The sequence below is a fragment of the Astyanax mexicanus genome, chromosome 8 (assembly GCF_023375975.1).
Source record: "Astyanax mexicanus isolate ESR-SI-001 chromosome 8, AstMex3_surface, whole genome shotgun sequence".
In the NCBI taxonomy this organism is placed as follows: Eukaryota; Metazoa; Chordata; class Actinopteri; order Characiformes; family Acestrorhamphidae; genus Astyanax; species Astyanax mexicanus.
The window spans coordinates 21,135,981-21,154,778 of record NC_064415.1 but is presented as its reverse complement, the minus strand read 5'-3'; the positions used below and the strand labels follow the sequence as shown (position 1 = coordinate 21,154,778).

Genomic DNA, 18,798 nt, shown 5'->3' with positions numbered 1-18,798 from the left:
TCGAAAGTAAATTTTGAAGACTCTTCGCACTTGGTGCTGAGGTAATGTTAGATTTAAAAAAACAGTTTTATTGATTTTTTTTATTGTATTTTATTTCACTCGTATTCAACAAAATGTATGTAGATAGCATATTGTGCCATTAATACTGCATTTAAATTTCTCAGATGTTTTTTTCTCAAACTGCAAGCAAAAAAATGAGCCAAGAGATAAACAGGAGAAAAATGTATCATATATGCTTTAAGCATATAAAGCACAATACAATATAGCAAAGAACAATAAATGTACATTCATCTTTTGGTTGTATTTTTTTTAGGTTGATAAAACAACCTAAGGAAAAATAACCTTTATACAATCTTTATTCAACACTACCTAATAGGTATAATCGATAAGCGTTGAATATTTGATCATGTCATTTAATCTGACATTTAATCAACGTTCCTTGCAAGTTTTTAAAGGGTTGGACTGAGCTATTTTACACTCACATTAATGCTTTTAGGTTAAATGTGCATTAATAATGATTATTTAAATGTCCCTTTCTACACTGCAAGAACACAGTACTGTACTGGAAGCTGTAAGAATAAAATACAGACAATATATGCATATTTGATGTGCAATAAAATTCAATACAAACCCATACATATAACACCATAAAATTAAAAACATATAATTGATGTGCACAAATAAATTAATTCTGACCTCTGAAATTGTTTTAATGCATTTACAATGGAAAGATGAATGTTTATTAAGCATCCTATTGCTGTCTGTGAGACTGGATTTTTTTTTTTTTTGCACATCATTCTTCACGGATTGATTGTATTAAACTTTTGCTTATCCATGTAATAAGTATGCATATCTTGTTTGAATTTTTATAACATTTACTGTTATAAAAAACATGCTATACTGTTAAAAATAAGGGACATTTATATATTATAATTTGCATTTGAGGGAGGTACATATCATGTATATATTTTAACATTGAGCCATGCCTATTTGCCAACATTAAATATAAAGATGTTTTTTTTTCATCATCAACATTAAAAGATGTAATGCAAGTAAAGAAATGATGTTTATTCAATGTTACACACACACACACACACACACATATATATATATATATATATATATATATATATATATATATATATATATATATATATATATATGAGCACCCATGCACGTTATTAATGACATACATGATAAAAGAAAATATATAAATAAAATATGTACTGTTCTGTTTTTTTTTTTTTCTCTAAGAAATCTAACTCTCTCTAACTAAACTAACCCCACTTTCTTTTTTTCTTTTTTTAAGTGGCTCATATATTGCGGTTATTTCGGCAGTAAGTCCAGAAGCAAACACGGCGCGTATTACGTGTTCTATAGAGCAGGCACGCTGCAACGTGACTGCCGAGACACGGGCGCCGAGCTGCTCCTCCTGCAGCCAATGAGCGGCGGCCTGGGCGAGAATAGGCCGGATTCGGGAGCGCGGGCAGCCAATGGGAGTGGAGTATGCGGCCAGCCTGGGGACAGATGCAGAAGCACGTGTAGCCGTGCGTGTTTGGAGGCATGGGGGCGCGGGAGCATAATAACTATTGGGCGGCGAGGCTGAGAAAGCACGGCAGAGCTCAGGACAAAGCGGTTGTGTTCGTGCAGCAAAGCGAATATTGCCTTAGTTAAGGTTTATTACCGATTAAAAACGAGTGTTTTCGTTAAGCGTTTAAGGACTGAGAGCTGTGTTCGTGTGGGAAGCAGGTAAGGCTGAATTGTTGCTGCGTTATTGGGCTGAGCTGTGAGCTGTGATGTATGGCTAGCTAACCTAGTCCTGTTTACACCGGAGTAAATCTAATAACGTTGTAGTAGCGCTGTCTGTGGGTTGTAGTAATGTAATTAATTTAGTTAAGGATAGATAGAGCTGTGTAAAGTTAGTGTTAGCGTTAGCTAGCGTACGCAGTTTCGGTTTTGGCCGTGTCCTAGGCTCCTGTAGCACTCACTATTCAGCCATTCCTGTCAGCCTATGTTGGATGTAGACGTTGTAACTAGCTGTTACTAACTAACCTTAATGATCAGCGTTACTGTGTTTAAATGGTTATGTCTTGAATTAATGTTTCTAGTTGGTGTGGCGCAGTGGATTACACCACTGCATGCCAGTGAGATATCACATCATACATCTCTGAAAAAAAAATCCCAATCACTTGATGAACATTGTTGTTTTATTCTATAAACTACGGGCAACATTTCTCCCAAACTCCAAATAAAAATATTGTCACTTAAAGCACTTATTTGCAGAACATGAGAAATGGCTGAAATAACAAAAAAAGATGCAGAGCTTTAAGACCTCAAATAATGCAAAAAAAACTCCAAAAGTTCATATTCATAAAGTTTTAAGAGTTCAGAAATCAATATTTGGTGGAAAAATCCTGTTTCCATGCATCTTGGCATGTTCTCCTTCACCAGTCTTACACACTGCTTTTGGATAACTTTATGCCACTCCTGGTGCAAATATTTAAGCAGTTCAGCTTGGTTTGATGGCTTGTGATCATCCATCTTCCTCTTCATTATATTCCAGAGGTTTTCAATTTGGTAAAATCAAAGTAATATTGTATTACACACAGAGGGATCCAATTTAAGTGGTGTTTATTTCTTTTATTGTTGATGATTATGACTTACAGCCAATGAAAACCCAAAAATCATAAGAGTTTTATATAAGACCAATTGGTATTTTTTTTTATCACTTCTGGAAAATGAAATCTGCATCTCTATAAAAGTTGTCAGCAGAGGGAAGCATGAAGTGCTGTAAGATTTTTTGTGAAAATGCTGCGCTGACTTTGGACTTCTTACACTAAAATAAACTTTTCAATGATATTCTAATTTTTTTGAGATGCACTAGTATACGGTCTGATTTCTTTCTGGTTGAAGAGAAAACAGCCTAAAGCATGCAGTGACCTGCAGAAACACATGAAATTGGGTTGTGTCTTTGGTAGCGAGGTCATAAAGCTTAAACATCAGAGGGCTTCTACTTTATTAGCAGGAAAAGCTTTGATGGATAGATAACATTCATAACATGATTAAAGGCAAAAATATTGGATCTCAGGCATTTTATCTCATTTGTCTGAGATTATAGTGTAGTTTGCAAAGGCATATGCACACTCAGGTTGCGCTATTGTTATGGGTGTGACTGACTGCACTTCCATATGCTTTATTGAATGAACTGAAGACTGTGGTCAGTAGTTGCCTTTTGTTGTACCAGTTACTTCTGGAACCTAATGTTAATAAAATGCTGTAGTGAAAGCAAAAGCATTATTATTCTGCAAGTTAATTTTCATATTCAGTGCTTGAATGCTTATTAATACACAATTAAATGGGTCGGAATTGAAACGTGTGTAACCTACAGCTTTTAAGAAATGAGAACAAAAGGCCATATAATGTACCCACACCTGATCTATGTGTAACAAAAAAAAGCATGCGCTAATATGGGGATTTTTTTGGACTGATATGTTTTTTTGATATCTCTCTTCATGTGCATATCTGCATATCTTACGATAATTAAACATTTCAATGTTTATAACATTTAAATGTTCAAATCAGGGCTGCATCTGCTTGGATATGTATACCTGAAAACCGAGAATATACATCTCTGGAAAAAAAAAGAGACCCCTTAAAATGATGGGTTTCTTTAATTTTACCAACTTGAAAACCTCTAAATGTAATTCAGAGGAAGGTGGGTGATCACAAGCCATCAAACCAAGCTGGACTGCATGAATATTTGCACCAGGAGTGGCATAAAGTTATCCAAAAGCAGTGTGCAAGACTGGTGCAGGAGAACATGCCAAGATGTATGAAAACTGTGGTTATAAACCAGGGTTATTCCACCAAATATTGATTTCTGAAGTCTTATAACTTTATGAATATTATTTCAGCAATTTCAAATTTTCTGGCAAATTAATGCTCTAAATGACAATATTTTTTATTTGGAATTTAGGAGAAATACATATGCAAACTGCTGTATCAACATTCCCTGGACAGAAGTATTAGAACACCTCTTCATTAATTGTTCCTTTTGAAAGAAGAAAAAATTAATGGTATTAAAAAGAGTTCAATTCAATCCATTTGTTAAATATGTAGAAGTAACAGTATATCCCTCTAGCCCATACCAGGCTTTAAGCATGATGTTAATAGGTTAATGTGTAACTGTTCCAGAGAATCCTATTCTATTGGCTATACTTCTCTGTGTCATCAGTTGGTTTAAGTAGCTGTAATGAAACACATTCATCAGAAGGGGTGTTTCCAAATATTTGGACTGAATATTTCATCTTTATCATCTGTTTTCTGGGCTTTATGAAACTTTAAATCAGTCCAGTGCAGTAGAAAAGTCCAACACAGTAGCAAATTATATACTTTAGCACAGCCATAATGACGCATAGTGACCCAGTTCATCTAACCCTGATAAGTTTCATTAATGCTTTCAGTCGGAGGTGATCTGAATAGGATACTAATCTACTACGGTTATCATTACACCTTACTCACCTGCTACATCTGCTACTCGTAATAGACACGCTGTTCTCTCTAAGAGCCTAACATTTTTCCACAAGCTTATGGCCTTAAACCTGTAAGCCTTAACATTCAACCCAGATATTAATATAGGTTAGGTCCTCCTCAGACTGCTTAAACAGCTTTATGAACCTCAAGATGTTTGCAGCATATCCTTGAAGTTCTCATGTGAGATGGGGCTTTATTGGATTGCATCAGCAGTTCTGGTTGTCAGATTTTGGTTCCGGTTCTTTCTTCGGCCATATTTGTTTGGTATTGACCACAGAATACTGGGATAAACCCACAAGCTCAGTTTTTGTTTTTACAGATTTTTTACAGATCATTTTTCTTACAAGGAGTGGGCGATATGGCTCACATTTTAAACATTATGCAATCGACGGAGGTCTCTGCTGAAACAACAATATCTTACCAAAAGTCCGATTTTGTATAAAATGGTAAAATTATAAAACAATAATAATATGGCACAAAAATAATGGAATGCAGCACAACAGTCGAACTAAATTCTAAAGTACATAATATTTAATGCATACATATAAACATATACAAACAAAGTAGCCTTACTGCTTCACATAGACTGCTATAATACAGATTGGTGCTTTTATCAAGATAAGTATTTTTATAAATCACAATCTTGCTGCTTCACAGTACAGCTCTGAAAAAAAACAAGAAACCACTTAAAAAGAATGATTTTCTTTGATTTTACTAAATTGAAACCTCTAGAATATAATCAAGAGGAAGATGGATGATCACAAGCCATCAGACTAAGCTGAACTGCTTGATTTTTTGCACCAGGACTGGCATAAAGTTATTTAAAAGCAGTGTGTAAGACTGGTGGAGAAGAACATGCCAAGATGCATGAAAACTGTGATTAAAAACAGGATTATTCCTCCAAATATTGATTTCTGAACTCTTAAAACGTATGTATATGAACTTGTTCTCTTTGCATTATTTGAGATCCGAAAGCTCTGTGTCATTTTTGTTATTTCAGCCATTTCTCAAAAAAAGAATGCTCTAAATGACAGTATTTTTATTTGGACTTTGGGAGAAATGTTTCCATAGTTATAAGAATACGTTATTAAGAATAAAACAACAATGTTCATTTTACTGAAAGATATAATTATATATAGTAAAATCAGAGAAGCTGATTCAGAAACTGAAGTCGTCTCTTAATTTTTTCCAGAATTGAATATTGTGTTTAGTGTAATATGATGCACCTTTAACTCCTTAACATTGTTTTAGACTTTACTTGCTGCATAATATCAATGTTCCACCCCTTAACATGTACAGTTTTAATGGGACTATCATTGTTATTCACTTCACCCGTCTGTGGTTTTAATGTTATGGCTAATAACTGTATATTTGTATTTAAACATAAGTGTGTTTCATATCCTATGTGTGCTGTCTTACACTCCAGCTCACAGGTGTGTGAACAGGTAGATTTATAAGCTTTAATTAATAGCTTAATAAAGACTGACTGTTTAAAATGTGATGCACATCAAACCCGCACTTGTGCGCACTTCTTCCATATGGCCACTGATCCGCCCTACTTCTGCAGATGTCATGTGGCTGTTTCCGAGTGGAGCGATGAGTCGAAGAGCTGGTTTAAACATGTTGCCAAGCTATCTTCTTACCACTGACCCCATTCCAGTTTGGGTTTGTGCCCCTGACTAGTGTGGTTATTATAGGGCCAATGGAGAGCTGAGTAGAGAAAGGCAAGGGCAAATAAGTAGAAGATATTCAGTTGAGTTGTAAGAAAATATTGATATAACGAAGTATTGTGATAATTTGTAAGTTTTACTTTTTTAGTTTACATGTAAAAATTGGTGTCAGATTGTGGTTCATTTTGTGTTGTGTTTAAACGCAGACCACTAGATGGCAGTGTTGTACTCTATCTTCAGATCCCACTATTATGAATGTATAAAGTGTAAACTTGTGTGTTTCCTTTACTTTGATTTTATATTGATAAAATATTAATTGAATCACAACCACTGTATTATAACACGCATCATATCATTAAGTTCTTGCCAATACACAGCTGTAATATTCAGACTGTAACTTCTTGGAAACACCATATATCTATTTCTAGAGCTGTGAGTGTGAAAGGTTATTTTTGTTTCTCTCTTTCTCTCTTTTTTTAAACTTTACCGTGTGACCTATAGCTCTGACCCTGTCTCTTCTCACTGAGAGAAAGTGAGTGACTCAGCCAGCATTAGAGTTACTATAGTGTAAATGTTCTGCTGCAGGCAATGAAAACTGACCTTTTAAATGGAGTAATTGAACTCGCAGCTTACGAATGAGTCAGATCATTATGGTGATAAATCATTAGGGACTATTTTAACACTGTTTTTGTGGTTGCTGAATGTGTGAAGGTAATGAAAGGGCTAATTGTTCTGTTCCCAGCGGTTTCATACTGATAATTGTGTTGATCTCCTCATTTGATTACAGACTGGCTTTGTCTTGAACATGATGAAAATAACATTTAGTTATAGGTAGGGCTGTACGATGTTGAAAAATATTGATTTGATGATATTTTGTTGTGCTTTATAAAAAAATAATAATTTTTCCAACTTTTGCTAGATGTCAGTAATCTGTGTTAAAAATGCAATCTGTGTATCAACGATTACATTCAAAAAAAAAATAGGTTCGATATAAATGTTAATATGATAGACTGATGAACAATGAGAACAGTATGATTTGATTTCTTTGTATCAAGCAGCACACAGTAAATAAAAAATGTTATTTAACATACCACAAAACATTACACATTCTGGATATAGGAAGTCTTTGACTTCCAAATGTTTGCCTGGGGTTTCAATTCCCTGCCGAGATAAATATGACGAGCTTTACCAATACAATGTCCTAAGAGTAAACTAGCATCTAAAACCATCTGCCTTAGAAACAACAGGCTGTTTTTATCGAAAAACATAAATATCACTTGTAGAGATTCGCAATTTAATAACACACTGTAGCAAGCCACACATTTTTAAACTATCATTTAAAACTAGATTGTGGAAGATCATAGTGCCCTCAAACAAAAATGTCTGACTTTGCTCATGTTTTAGTGCCCTAAAGCATAAAGCTATTTCCGCCATCGCACTGATGCTACTGATATGGACACCTGACCCCACTTTATTGTTGTGTTATACAATGCCAAACGTGAGTCTGGCGCAGAGGGAGCTGTAACATAATTAACTAGAATTCTACATGCCCTATGTGGCCTAAAAGTGCATTGTGGAAATTCCACAGTGCTGGAAGTTCCAACTTCAATAAAACACTGTACAATCTATTCATATTTTAATATAATGTGCACCACAGGTAGGAGGGATCTTCAGAAATTGGTCAGTCTTATCAGTTTAAACTAAAAACTGACAGAACCAAATGGAGTTATTTAAGACTATTTGATCCACCAACGATAAAAGCAATTGTGCACAAGCAAGTAACTATATATGGGAATAAAAGTTCTGCCTTAAAAATACCAGCCCAAATTAGAATTTCTTGTTAGTCTGTCAGCATGTAAATACCACTCACTAGTAGCATGTAGTTGTCATATTGGAATAAATTTAAAAAGTGAGCCCCTGTTCAGTATCTGCTAAAGGGTCCAGCCTTTCATTCATCCACACTGCTTTAATAAAGGACCAATACGTAACAATGTTGCTTTAAAATAGCAACTTTTGATGTTGAGGATCGTGTTGATACTTCACTGACTGTAATTGAAAAAAATGGCCCTCTCTGGTGAGAATGGGTAATTGCACCAAGCATGCGGAAGAATCATTTTAAACTAGGCAGGTGTGATGCGGTCTCCTTTCAAAGCGGATGAATCCGATTCCTGGTTATGTTCAGTCAGGGAGAGAGAGATCGAGAGAGAGACCGCTCAGTCAGAAACTTCACTCCTTCATTTCTTTGTTTTTACTATGAGTGAGTTCCTCTTCTGAAGTCCCCATTGCCCCACCAGCCGCTCATGTTCAGTAAAACTAAGCCAGATCCTCTTTTAGAGGCTGTACATGTGATGTAAGTACATAAGGATGTGCAGCGTGGCCAGAAGAATTCCCGCGAAAAGCGACCCGACACCCCAGTTTTTAGAATGAATACATTAGGCTTAACAGGGATGGTCATTTCAGCACATTGGCACCACTCAGAAATGCTTCTGCTTTCAGTTTAGAAACAAAATAAAACGAACTGCCACTTCAAGGATAAAGGCCCTTTTCACACAGAGTCAGATTTACACTCATGAAAATTGGCAAAATTAGAAGACAAAAACAGCAAGTTTGCACTGGGTTACTTATAATTAGTAAAGGAAGAGAATGCAAGTCAGACTGTACGGCTCCTGTCAGCGAGTTAAAGCTCTGATTCCATTCTAGAGAGAAAGGTCTGCAGTAGTTCAAATACCCACCCCTAATTTAGCCCTGTCTATTATAGCTGGCCAGAGTAATTGCCACACAGAGATTAGGAAAAACACCTCTGCTGAAAATAACGCCTTAATTCTCTGTTTCGAACCCCCACACACTTCCGGGCCAGGCCTGTTCATTCAGACCATGGCAGTAAAGTCAGAAAACAGGCACTATTTCTAGAGAGAGTGAGAGAGAGAGAGAGAAAGAAAGAAATGAATGAATGTATCTGGAGGACAAAAGTATGTGCCCCAGGACAAATATTAAAAAACAACAGTACAGAGACCCCTAGTGTTCACAACAGCCTGGAAGGTGTTCACGCAGGCCGGAAAGGAGTGTGTGGATAAATACTCTCTTCTGCATCATTCACACCCTCTGCACGTGCCTGGCACACTCTCACACAGATGAGTGTGATTTGCTTTATTTCTGAGATTGCGCCTCCATTTGCACCACTGTTTGAAACAGTGGAAAATGGACACTGCTGAGGCAGTGAGAGAGAGCAAGAGAGAGAGAAGGACTTTCTAGCCCTCTAGCCCACTTAGTGCTCACAGCCGGGTCATAGAGACTGACAGACACAAGAATCCCCAGCTGCCCAAAGAGCAGAGTCTGTGCCTACTGCACTGCCCACTAAACTGTGCTGAGACAGTGCTGCATTTCTTTGCTGAGTGCTGAAAATGTAGCCAGATCAAAACTCTATTCTACACTATTATTACTCAGAAATTACCTGCCCCCCTCCCCACCCCATATCCAGATCCAGAAAAATTACTATACCTGCTCACTGAACATAAACAGTGCTCAACACTTGCAGTGTATTACATTCACAACTGCTTCAGGCAGACAGTAAGAGACCGCACCATATTAAATCTGCACAGGTGTACATACTTTTATAAGCATATTTTGAGGATTTACGATACACAACTATCTTATTCATATTTATTAGTCTAGTCACATACTTTTAAATTTGTATCCTTTTGTTGTAATTCAGATTTTTTAAAATGAAATATACATTACAGGTACAGACATGGCTCAGCACACTTTTACACGGACACATAGACACATGATAACATGACCGTATACAGTATAACCAATATACTAATATAATAAAAATATTGAAGTTTGCATACTCGGGTCAAGTCAAGTGCATGTGGTTCCAAAAGCTGTCCTATATGCTTGGGAAGCACATCTTACTCATTCTTATTCTGAGCCCCTTACCGTTTCATTCCGTGCTATTTGTCATGCTAATTAATTAATATATTTTTAGTTGAATAGAGAGAGAGCGAGAAACACACAGCAAGACAGACAGACAGACAGACAACAACTGCATGGAGTATTTATAAATGAGCTTCTCGCGCGCGTCTATTGGTCAGTCTGTGCATCCAATCAGAATGTAGCTGAGTGTGTGGAAACTATGCTGTGGCCACGTGCGGTGTGTGTGTTTACAGAAGGACGCTGATGCTGCGCGAGCGCGCTCTGGGCGGTCAATCAGCTGCGTGTGGCGTTTGTGCAATAGGAGGAGCGAGCGACAGACGGGAGAGTGAGGAGGAGGAGTTGCAGAGTGTTTGTGTGTGTGTGTTAGTGTTTGTGTGTGTGTGTGTGTGTGTGTGTGTGTGTGTGTCACTCTTCTTAAACCTAAAACTGACCGTCTGCTCTACTCTATTTTTATACAGCAGAGTTCTAGACACTGACCCTACAGGAAGAGCCATGTTGTAATATATTGTACGCATTGATTCACTAACTAGAATCAGGGCTGAGCTGCTAGAAAAAGGTGTGAAAACACACTACATGAACAGAACTATTGGAACACCAGCTTACTTATTGTTTATTCTGAAATTAACAGCATTACAATGAGTTTACAAAAGCACAATTATTCCAGTGAACACAGTTCCACTGCTTCACAGCTCAATGTTTTATCTAGCCCGTGTGTAGGGATAAATAAAGCCCTACACATGGATAGATAGATGGGCATGGTGCTGATAGGTTTATGTTTGTGGTCCACAAAGTCCTTTTCTTTTGGCAATACTTTGCACATTCACCGTATTTTTCGTTCTTTATGGAGCACTTAAAATCCTTTATTTTTTCCAAAAATCATCAGTCCGCCTTATAATCCAGTGCACCTTATGTATGAATTTTACCAGTAAAGTTGTAAGGAGCAGTAAAACCACTCTGCTGATGTGCAGCGCTATACAGTTTAGTTTCAAAGAGTTCAGAGAATTTCAGTTTAGTGTCTCCAGCACCGGGGCTGAAGTAGCATTAGCATTAACCGCTAACCGATTCTTGCTGGTGTCTTGGTTGTGCTGGTATGAGTTTTGTGTTTTGTTGTATGGCTGTGCAATATTGCTAAAAACCTGCAATACAATTATTTATCTTAGTGTTATTTCTTGCCACTGTCATTATTGGTTTGAATGTTGGTGGTCTCGCTCCACAAGATGTCAGTAAAGATGCTGTGGAGCCTGATCTGTTGCATAAAAGAGCTGTTTATATTCTGTGGAATTGGTGCGTGTGGAGGCAGTTTAGTGGTCAATCCAGTTACTGCTGTTTACTGTTGTAAATAGAGCTGCAGAACTGTTTGGATTTTTCTTCTCTAAGGACAGTGTAAGTTTGCTTCTGCCCACTCCATGTCCTCCTCCTCAGGAGCCTGAAGTCTCCCTTGATGCACGTTGGTGACTGTACTTGTGTGTGTGTGGCGAGGTGATGAAGGCTGTTGCTGAAGCGCTCTCTCTTGCTCCTCTTTGTCTTTGCAGCATCAGCATCACGGCGGCGTGACTCAGAACAGATAGATGGTGTGTTCTTCAGAGCAGTGGCTGTGCTAATGTGCTTTATGAAAATGTGCTCTGCTTAACTCTGCTGATTTATGTGTTATTATTTCTAGAGGGATGAAGTGCTGGTGGAAAGATGCAGTAGTTTAATGCCTCTTTCTTTTTCTTGCTGGATCTCTCTGCACATGGTTTTCAGAATTATTTCTGGTTTTATAAGAGCTTATTGTAATACTATAGGTTAATAAGTGCAAGATTATTGAGTTTAAGTTTATATAGTTTAAATTGTTTTCTATTCAGTTAAGAATTAAAAAGGCTGTCTTTGTCTCTGTGCCTGTAATTGCAATTTTATATCTAAAACGTCAAGGCTTATGAGTTTGTTGCGCTGTTTAAATTTGGTCCGGTTAGTTTTCATTTTACATTTTTTAAACACAGTTTAGTGAGTGCACTAAAGAACCTTGCTTTGTACTGGCATCGCCTATGTGGGTTGTCTTCTTATAGTTGATTGGTTGACATTGATTGATTGGTTTGTAGAAGTGTGTGTCTGTTGTCAGCATATTGTCAATTTGACAAAGTGCCTTTCCAAAGTTCTGTGGCAAATTCTGCCTCCCTACCAGAATCTGACTATCTTTAAGTGCATGTGCATCACGCAGCAGAATGAGTGTAGTAAGTTACCCTTGCATTCCGTTAATTTCTGTTCATAAATAAGGATTAAGTTACAGTTACAGTAGATACAGAAGTCACAAGCGTAATCTGTTGCATGCATGCTGCTGTGTGATGTACCTGCGTGTAAAGGAAAGTAGAGTTTTTGCACACCAATCCAGTATTTTTCTTCTTCTGTTGTTTAAAGGATGCTGATAGCCTCCCTCAAAGTTCTGTAATTGCTCCATAAGCCTGGACCAAACAAAAAAAAATGTTTTTGCAATTGGTTGGACCAAATTTTGCATCTTTGCTCTGGACCGTGGTTGGCAGCACCTTTCACACCTTCTATTTTGTTTTGGCCCAAAAAAAGGAGTGAAAAGTCCAAAAGTAGAGGAAAAACAAGTTGTCAAAGCTTCCTTAGATGGATACATGTAAATGAGCTCTGTTCTGATTGGCTACCCATTATTAAAAGCTATTTTTAAATCTGAGGCAAAATAACAGTATTGTAAATAGGTTTGTAAATGAGTAACTTTTTATTGCAACCAAAGACACTTACTTAAAATGCAATCTGGGTTACTTAATTGTGCAAATCAGAATCATCTGTGTGTTATTTAATAGTTTTAGGGGCAATAGCCCACATGTGCAACCTTACTATGGTCCTATGTAATCTAACGACATCCAGTGTTGTCACTCATACCCAAAGCATTGCATATGACAGCGGCAGACAGTGACTTGCTAACGTGTGGCTAGCATCTGAGGATTTATTGTTGTTGTTCTGGTATGATTTCAGCATGTGTAGTTGAGAACATGCTGTGTTTTCTGCTTAGGATGCACACAGCTTCATTCACTCCTTGCCACTGTATAAGGACACTGATTGCTTGTACTATGAAGGCTGCAGTACCATAATTTAGACTCCAGAGGGTAGATCAGTTGTAGGCTGTACAGCTCCTTACTGCACTTGTTTATTGCTCTCTGGTTTCGTAAGAGCTCTGAGCCGGTACAGACTGGAGTTCAGACGCATGCATGAAAACATAGGAGGACACCCACGCATGCATTCACATTACCAGAGCGGCCCTTCTCCAGCCAAGATGAACCGAGCACACGAGCACATGCTGCACTACCAAGCTACTCTCCAGTACCTCAGTAGAGACCTATCAGTGTTGTTCATGTAGACATCAATCACATACGTGAAATAATAACCCAACATGTCTTTCCTGATTTGTTACATTTGACTTTCTGCTAGACCTTGGAGCATTGTTGTGAGGATTTGTTGAATTTGTTGAGGTCAGGTTGTTGAACGAACACCTCCTCACCTTATGCCAGAAGTATTGGATAGAGCACCATCATTCCAGACAACACAGTTCTTTTACTTCTCTACAGCTCAGTTCTAAGGGCTTTATACTCCCTTTATACACCTATAGACCACAGCAAACCAATAAGGGATTTAAAATGCATACATTTATTAATTAGGGGTGGGAAACGCAGGGCATCTCCCAATATGATAGCAATTTTTGATGTCCCGTATCAATAATATATCACAAATTATGCAATATATCGCAATATCAATATCTTGTCCAATCCCTCATATCAGTATGTAAACATAAATGGATTCAGAAACTGAGATGGTCTCTTACTAATCTCCAGTGCTGTATATATAAAATTACATTATAGACAGATAATAGTCAAAGGGTTTTACAGCACATGCTGATACACCTGAAATCATTTTACACTTCATTTGTATTGTGGAGGCCTATTTCAGTATGAAGATTTTAAAAAAAAAAGAGGTTAAGCCAGTCAAATCACTGTTGGAGGACTTTGCACAACTATGCCACAAAACTTAGCAATAAAAAGGTTGCAGTTGCCTCTAAATAAGTCAAGATTAAACTGGGCAACATTTAAAAGTAGCCTCGATTAGATGCGTCATCAATGATCTAACAGGAACACTTTCTCCCATAGAGCTTAAGAGATTAATCGTCTGGCTGAGGGATATATTGAGAGGGTTGAGTGCGTGGGTGAGGGACCTGGGCCAATTTGGGACCACTCTAAAATAACCTGTCCACTGATGAGGCAACACAATGCGTTGGAAGTGTTTCAAAATAGACCAAGTATTAACATTCTAAAAAAAGGTTAAAGGAGAACAAGTGCAAGGGTTAACAGGTTGATTTAAATTAGTATCGGAAAGTGACGTTGCATTAGAGAGGGAAGAAAGAAACTCCTTAACTTGATTACATTTGGACACAATGTAAAAAACTAAATTCAAAAAGTGTAAAATGGCAAAAAAAAAGAGAAACAAATTGCTTGAATTGCATAGTTGGTTCACAGAAATAAAATAAACACAGTATTAACAAAATTTATTCTGTTAGAGGTTCTGAATATTGGTTTTGATATTTTTTTAATTAACTGCTCAATATTACCTCAGTGGACGGCTTGAAAATGTCCACACCTGTATAAGGTATTATCTTGTTAGGGAGTTTAAACACTGGCCAGCATGCTCTTGGCAAGGCTACGTGGAATTTTGTAGATATAAGAAGCAAATTAAGTTTACCTCCAGTCTAAATATATATCCTTAGAAAACACCAAAACTGGCCAGCTTAAGACTGGAAAACAATTAGTTAGGTCTGATAAAGCTTGATTTCTGTTGAGGCACATAGACGATGGGGTCAGAACTTGCGCCAACAGCATGAATCCAGTGTGTCATTATTCCAGGCTAATGCAGGTGGTCTATTAGTGTGGGGAAATGTTTTCTTGGCACACTTTGGATCTAAGTGTTATTGCTAGCATCCCTTTATGACCACAATTTACCCATTTTCTAATTAATATATTTTCCGTGTTTTGTATTAAACAAAGCAATGCAGTAACATCACGCCTGATTTTTTTTTTTTAAGCCTTCAGTTTCATTCATTCATGCATTTTTACTCAGTCAAGCACTATGGGTACTCTCAGTGGTCTTTATTAGTTCCTCTAATCCATTTCTCTGTTCTGCAGCACTCTAGTGGCCTACCTGCTCAAAATTAAGCAGCGAGAGAAAGAGCTCTTGAAAATGTGAAAATGGCTAAGGCTGCATTAGATGAGGTCCTCAGAAGTGGAGAATTGGAGAGATGTGAGGTGAATGGGAATATAAAGTCTCAGTAATAGAGAATCACATGTATCCAGGGAGACCAGGAAAAACCAAAATGTGTGTGAAATGACTGTGTTCGGTCATGTGCTCGCCCATGTGAGTTTGTTATTTTCCTTCCACCTTCTGTTCATTTGAAAGGTAAAACTGTCAAGTGGACTTCGAGTGGACGGAGCTCTGAAAGAGCATAAATGGCCTTTGCGAAAAGGCTGGTCTTTCTCCATTAGGAGTTGGAAACCATGTCACATACGTCACAGAATATATATTAAAATATTGCTTAAAATATTATGAAACGTCAATGAAGGGAATACACATTTATACACAACATTAGATTAAAACACCTTTTTTTCTAATCCTTTCTTTGTTTTATTTTTTTTGACATGCTTCATATACATTTTTATATATGCAAGCTTGGGGGCAAAAGAAAAAAAAATACATTACATATTGAAATTTCAAGTTTTCAAAACAATAATAAACATGTAAGTTAAAGAATTAGTAAATGTGGTAAATTTAATAAATATATTGAATCGCAAATGCTGTATTGTGGTATGTATCTTATATCTCGGTTCTTTCAGTTCTAACAGTAATACCAGTGTTCTGATCAAATTTCCATATAGTTTTCAAGTATTCTCATCCCTTATGACAAGGTTTTAATACAAACAAACACTAGGTTATATTACATTTTCTTAAACTAATACAAATTAATTAAAAATATCCACCTGGATTACCCATTCCAGACCCTTGTAACTCCTTCAGTCCTGCAGATTTTAATTGGCGTGCATCTTTTTCTCTTTCTCATTGCAAGTGGATCAAGCCTGTGGATGAAGGGAGAACGCATGGTGGAAAGAAGAAGGAGCACAGCTGTGGACAGATCCTGAAGACGGAGAGCCTGGGCTTTCAGATGCTGATTTCTTGCTCAGTCTCTTTCTCACGCTCTGTTCTCATCCATCTGGCTGCATGATTGTGGCCAAGACTGTTTCATAAGCAGGAGCCTTGGTGCATCATGTTTTGCTGCCTCCACCATTTCCAGAGTTAACAGTTTTTGTTCATTTTTTCTACAAATAAATTTCTTACAAATTAACTGTTGATATTTGGACGTTGTAAGACTCTTTGTCCACTTGCTTCTGAGCCTTAAAAGGACCCTTTGTGTTACCCATACATTTATTATATTCCATATTCATGAAATGGACTCATGAAGCATATTCAAAACAAAATGATTCACCTCTGCAGTACATGCAATCCAACCTAGTTCAGATCCAGATCAGCTCTTATTTAGTATCTTCTCAAGGTATAGGTGAGCTTCATCACCTAGGCAGCTGGTTATTCTGGTCATATTATGAGTGATGACAACTCGGACTCCGCTCCCAGCAATGGCACTCGGGGAGGAGTGGGCAGGGCAGAAGAGGATGAGGAGGCGGGACAACAGAACAGTTCACTTGGAATGAGCAGTGTCTGCCCCTCATCCCAACCAAGCAATGGCAGGACAGGATCGTCGCCAGGGGCCGACTCAGGACCCACAGGTTCGTCAGGGGACAACCGGGGGCCACATTCAGACGATATGGATGCACTGTCCAGCGGCAACGACTCTGGAGAGAGGGAGAGCGAAGGAGGGCTGGAGAGGGAGAACGGTTCCAGAGGAAGACAATCTATGAGGAGTTATCAAAGCTCCTCCAGTCAAAATGGCAAAGACTCGGGAATGATGCTGGAGACCACAGAGAGCAACAAGAGGTAGGAGATTAAATTGAAAGAATAGATCAAATAGATGGGATAGAATAGTGAGCATATTCAATATCTGTATGGTTGTGAGAGTTTCCTATAGTATAGTGTGTATATATAATATAGTAACATGCACTCCTCATCAAAAATTGTAAAACCTAGAAGGAAGTGTGGAATTGCAATGCTATATGAAAGGAAGACCTTTCATAATGAAGACCAAAGGTGATCCGTCATTATAAGAAATTGCACCTCACGCATTTACAATTATTTATGGTTCAATAATTTATGGTTACAGTTATGAAAGGGTGCAACTTTTTGTGTTTTGAGAGTGAATTTTAGTAACAATAAAAGTTGGCATAAACTGTAAAACTGAAGATACAGTTGTCAAAAAATTGAGATTTATCCAAAAACACATGTTTTTTCATTTGTTGTTGTTGTGTCTAGGTCTCTCATTTGATGTAACTAATTACTGCACTAAATTACATTCAGCCAACTTTTCACACTATCGAATTAAGAGTTTAAAATGTCCATATATTAAACCCACTAGATATTTGTTGAAGGCTTTCAAGGTATCACTCGGCAAGCTCTTGGGTGACGAGCTAATGTTACTGTGCCCCGGACTTAAGGCTTTTGCCAGTAATCTCCAAAAACAGTCTGCGGCTCAAAATCAGGGCTACAATCATGTATTTTAATAATAAATAAATAAACAATTAAATAATAATAATAGCACAATAGCACAATGAATATAAAAATATTAATATCCAAACATAGGAGTTGCAATACTCTGTCAATTCTCAAAATGGTATATAACCAATAGATGACAATATATTTATTGCAGACAATCATTAATGTTGTGTAATGTGACGTATAAATACTATTTACACATTCATCACAGCCTTTACTCATTCTTCTCCTCTCCTCTCCTTTCTTTCTTATTCCCATTTCTCTGTTTTTCTCTCAGTTCAAACTCGCACAGCCCCTCACCCCCGAGCAGCTCTCTGGCGTACAGTCTACTGAGCGCTAGCTCAGAGCAGGACCACCCCTCAACCAGCGGCTGCAGCAGTAATCAGTCAGCTCGAGTGCAGACACAGAAAGAACTGATGCGGGCGCTAAAGGAACTCAAGATCCGCCTGCCTGCAGAAAGAAAGACCAAGGGCCGATCCAGTACACTCAACGCCCTCAAATACGCCCTCAGCTGCGTCAAGCAAGTCCGAGGTAAGAGTGGTGTGTGTGTTTATGTGTGTGTATGATTGTGTTCCCATTGTGAGCCTTTGCTTTGATGGTTTTTACATTTTTGTTTGTGAATGACACATAACTGAAGTGATTTTGGTGCCATAAAAAGAGGAGTAATAGAGGATGGTTGATAGAGGATGGATGGTGGGTGGTGCTCTTTTGATTATAGGGGTCAGTTCAGTGTAATTTCAGATATTGACCACTTTAAAAAGACAAAATCTGATTCAATAAATTAAATGCAACTAAGTGCAACCTTCATCTCCTCCAAATAATGATCCTAGCCGGAGTTTCTCATTTCTGAGATGATGGGCTCTAGAGTTCAGTAGTCTCTTTTTTGTAGTTTTTAAGGTCCGTGCAGCCTCAGCTCCCCAGTCAAGAGTCCTCTCTTCAGTGAGCTGAGGCTGAGTTT

General features: G+C 37.7%; 1 protein-coding gene across 1 annotated transcript in view; it reads left to right on the top strand.

Annotated features, from left to right (window-relative positions):
• The first annotated feature begins 1,541 nt into the window (after positions 1 to 1,541).
• per1b (period circadian clock 1b) overlaps positions 1,542 to 18,798 on the top strand; it is a 36,749-nt gene continuing 19,492 nt past the window's right edge. The window contains exons 1-3 of the mRNA XM_007242056.4: positions 1,542 to 1,749; positions 16,246 to 17,168; positions 18,118 to 18,371. Coding sequence (XP_007242118.3) covers positions 16,777 to 17,168; positions 18,118 to 18,371 — 646 coding nt within the window. The 5' untranslated portion in view covers positions 1,542 to 1,749; positions 16,246 to 16,776. The remainder of the gene's footprint in view (positions 1,750 to 16,245; positions 17,169 to 18,117; positions 18,372 to 18,798) is intronic.